This window comes from Hylaeus anthracinus, unplaced genomic scaffold (genome assembly GCF_026225885.1).
Source record: "Hylaeus anthracinus isolate JK02 unplaced genomic scaffold, UHH_iyHylAnth1.0_haploid 11978, whole genome shotgun sequence".
Classification (NCBI taxonomy): domain Eukaryota; kingdom Metazoa; phylum Arthropoda; class Insecta; order Hymenoptera; family Colletidae; genus Hylaeus; species Hylaeus anthracinus.
The window spans coordinates 475,961-480,141 of record NW_026534326.1 but is presented as its reverse complement, the minus strand read 5'-3'; the positions used below and the strand labels follow the sequence as shown (position 1 = coordinate 480,141).

At 44.8% G+C, this 4,181-nt stretch overlaps 1 protein-coding gene across 1 annotated transcript in view; it reads left to right on the top strand.

Moving 5' to 3' along the window:
- Window positions 1–4,181, top strand: part of LOC128897053 (dipeptidase 1-like) — a 29,759-nt gene that overhangs the window by 5,732 nt on the left and 19,846 nt on the right. Inside the window, exons 2-3 of the mRNA XM_054160705.1 lie at window positions 1,688–1,968; window positions 2,434–2,590. Coding sequence (XP_054016680.1) covers window positions 1,688–1,968; window positions 2,434–2,590 — 438 coding nt within the window. The remainder of the gene's footprint in view (window positions 1–1,687; window positions 1,969–2,433; window positions 2,591–4,181) is intronic.

Below are 4,181 nucleotides of genomic sequence, written 5' to 3'. Positions count from 1 at the left end.
TTACAATTGGACGTTGCACCGCTTTCAAGTTACGCAAGCGAGCAAGTGGAAAGAATCTGGCACTTGGAACTTTTATCTGGCTGACGTACAACTCTGTGTCTCCTGGTCGCGTGCACAGCGGCGAGTTTCCTGTATTTATGGCGTACAATAAAGCGAGACCGCGCACACGTAAAGCGAACTTTCCCAGTGGTGTGCACGTACGCAGAAGAAACCCGCGAATCGCGGTGCCGAGGAGGGAGAACCCAATGAAACGGGGATTTCCTTGCCTTCCCCAGCTTACAATGCCGCCCCTAAACTGCCAGAGTTACCGACTGAACTATCCCAGCGCTGAAAGGCCTGGCAATTTGTGCGTATAACTCGATGCTCCATTAATCCCTTCGCACAATATATTAACGCGTTAAAAGACCGCGCCAAGAATTGGAATTCCAGCGGAAAACTGGAGGAAGCGATGCTGGAATTGAAGCAGGGAAAATTGGAAGCGAGAGAGTCCGACGTTGAGCAAATAACAGGGTTGCTTGTTTGAGGATAGTTTGGAGGAGAGTGTAGCAATTGCAAGGCCACAGGATTGGAACGACTAGGGACTTGCAATTGGGAAAGATTGGACAGGAGTTGATAGAGAATCAATCGTATTGTCTGTCTTGGAGCTAGAATTCCCTGGTTAAGATGTTATCCCTCTGGAATCCTGACAGACTTTGGACGTACCGTCAGAAATTTGTAATGATTTCCTGATCCTTCTCAGATTTCAGGGCTCGATGGGTGATTGGCAGGCCTCGAGGCTCTGCTTTGGACCTGCCAGTGGCACGAATCAGCGTTTGCATGCTTGTACAGTGCAGGAATTAGGGTGCGCCCCAAAGCTTTGATGCTTTTACACGCTGTAAATATAAAACTGGCACGCTTTTCGCGGAAAGAAAGGAACTCGTCGGTGCATGTCGGTCCGATAAAAGTTTCGTCGGCTTCTGGAGTGTTAGTGGATGGCGGAGGGATTTGAAGACACGCGGAGAAACCCCTGGCGCAGTTTTACTCTACTTTATGGTAGTTGGGATAAGTGCGAAGGAAAGTTCCACGGTGTCTGCAATGCGTCTCAGCAGAACACTCTGGAGGATATCTCCTCGGCTACGTGAGAGTGTTACTCCAGTTGCCATATTTCCTCAACTGGCGTGTTGCGGCTGCTATTAAGTCCTTTGAAACCAGATAAGGAAAGCTTCGGACACCTATACCTCTCACACTCTGGCTTTGCGAGCGATTCATTGAGTTTACCGGCGTGTGGACACCCGAGGAGTCCTTGAGAGTTCAGAAAGGGAAAGACCTCTGGTGGGTCTCAGAGTTATACATTGGGAAATTTCTTGGAGGAGAAAGGGACCTGACCGAGGCCTGAATAATTTGGACTCTGGAGGTTGATTCGAACACACTCTGGGGAATTCTGCACCTTATCTTAACTTATATTTCAAATTGTACCATCAACGCATACTAGACTACTGTCGCGCTTTTATTAAGTTTGTTTTGTAATTGTACTACCAAACGTGGTGTCATTCATCCTTTGTAAAAATATGCTCCAGAACTGACTGAGGCATACCGAGCCTCCAAGCACATTGGAATTGATTCCCTGTTAGCAGTAAATCCTGCAATCATCGCCTGCATTCATCGCCTGCGTTCATTTTTCATTCATTGTTGATTTTTCTATTTCCAGACGACGTGCCTAACAGAACTGCCAGATGTAGCGCCGTGCAACGGCACGGTTCGACTGCCACCCCCGTGCGAGGACTCCCCTAGCAGCGGCAGCAGCAAGGACCGCAGGGAAGAGAGTCCTCGCAGAAGATGCCGAGTGTTGGCGCCCATCTTGATCCTGGTGGGGGCTCTGCTCCTAGGAGGACTCTGCCTACCGTTGATTCTACAATCCGCGCCTGTTACGCATCAGCAGAGGCTGGACGTCATCAGGAGGATTCTCACTGAAGTGCCTCTGATCGACGGGTACTTGATCATTGTCCATTGAAAATTGTTGGGTCGAATTGCTTCGGTAGACATGCGATTACGATTCTGTTAATTAGGAGTAAGATTAGATACATTGATTACGTATATTTTATCACATATTGTTACATGTATTTTTGTATTCTTTGCTTTGCAACTTTGCATCGTATTTACACGGTATTGTCGATAGGTTAGTGAGGTTCTGCAGAGGAAAATGCATTCAAGCGTGGCTCTACCAAGCTTATAATAGTGACTAAAACACATCTGAACGGTGCACAGTTAATAAAGATATATAAAAATTGATACGTCATGGTTTTTCCGGTCACTGAGTAAGAATAAGAATTGATTCGATATGGGTCTATATTTGAAATTTGTGTAAAAATTGTAAAATTGTAAAATTGTAAAATTGTAAAATTGTAAAATTGTAAAAGCAAGGTTTAACGTAGTCTCCACTGTTTTGCTTTCCAGGCACAACGATTTGCCCTGGAACGTCAGGAAGTTTGTACACAATCAGCTAGGTGAGGTCAACCTGAGCAGCGACCTTGGCAGGGTTGATCCTTGGGCCAGGTCTGACTGGAGCCACACGGACATTCCTAGACTGCGCGCTGGGCTCGTCGGTGCACAGGTCAGTGCACGATTCCAGGTGGTGCACGATTCCAGGTGGAACTGTCGAGGTCACATCCATTTTGCGTGACGTGTGTTTGAAATTCGAGGAAGGTGGACCCGCTAGAATTTTTTGGAATAATTAATATTGTCAGGAGAGACTAAAATCTGGTTGGTAGCCATTCCGTGTGATTATATGCGTCTCTGAAATTAGGGGAATCAGGGTACACGTATTCGTCCGAGCAATTAGCAGCGTCGGGAAAAACAAAATATAGGAATTAAATTGAAATAACGTTTAATTTTATACTCTGAATTTCGATACGCAAACGATCCAAATGAAACGGCAACGCTTATAACTAGATTTAATGAGAAATCGTGGCGCAAACGATGCTCTCCTAGCAAATTGTGGCCGTTGCCAGTATTCCTATTTGTTTATTGATAGGACGAGATTGAATGTTCCAGGGAAACGTTGCTTGTATCAACAGCCAGTAGATAAATCTCTGTACACATTCTTCTACATACACCATGCAGTGTATACAAAAGTAATGTAGCAATCATAATTTCAGTTGAACGGCCAGATTTCATTTCTGAACGTGTCCAAGAAGCATTTTAATTGAATGTTCCATATACAGCCAGTCCCCCAGAAATATTCATACCCTCCATGTCCATTGAAGAAAACTCGTTTAAATTAAACGCTAGTATAAGTTTATTCATGTACACATTTATAATGAAAAATTCGCTTGGCGATATCAAAACTATTATTTAATTCAATGAAACTTGTGCAGTAAACACAGAGGGTACGAACATGTATGGGATTGGCTGTGTATACACTACTACATCTTCAAGACCGAAACCTCTCTGGTGGGCTCCTACGGCGACTGTTTCGTGTCTCTTATCGACCTCCACGGATCTGGACAAATTGCTATCATTGAAACGAGTCAACAAGTGAGCGCTAACTCTTATCTGACATGGAAATCTGTCCCCTGACGTCGGTTTTTGCCATCTTGGCAAGATATTGGCGATCGACGGTTATGGATAGGGTCCTGCACGGAAAGAGAGAGAGAGGAAACATTGCTATCCGCCTACACGTCTCCGCGAGTCGCTATCCAGCAAAAACGGATCAGGATCGGTATTTTCACTGGGCCAACGGTAAAATGGAGCCCTTTGATCTCTGGTAACGAGAGAGATTTTAATCTGATCTCCTTTGAGATCTCCAATTAGTCAATAGACCAGCGGATGGGAGTTCTGTCTCTTTTCAAGGTGACTTTTCCAGTTTACACACACACACACACACACACACGTTTCAATGGTACCGTTGAACCTTGTGGTATTGGTTACGACCAGGGTTCTGGATCCGATAGGCCAATGTTAGTTAAAATCGATTGAAACGCTTCTGGACGACCTCTGAAATTTAATTTGCGCTTTTGACTGAATTTCCAAGTTACTTTTGAATACATGATAGATTCGCATAGATATACATAGGTGTACGCAGTAAGGAGTGAAATAAGAACCCTACTGGTAGGATGTAGCCATAATCTAATTAACGAAGCCCTTAACTGCAACTCTAGGGCTCCCTAACTCCAATCACTTTGAATTCCCATGCTTTGTTCTTC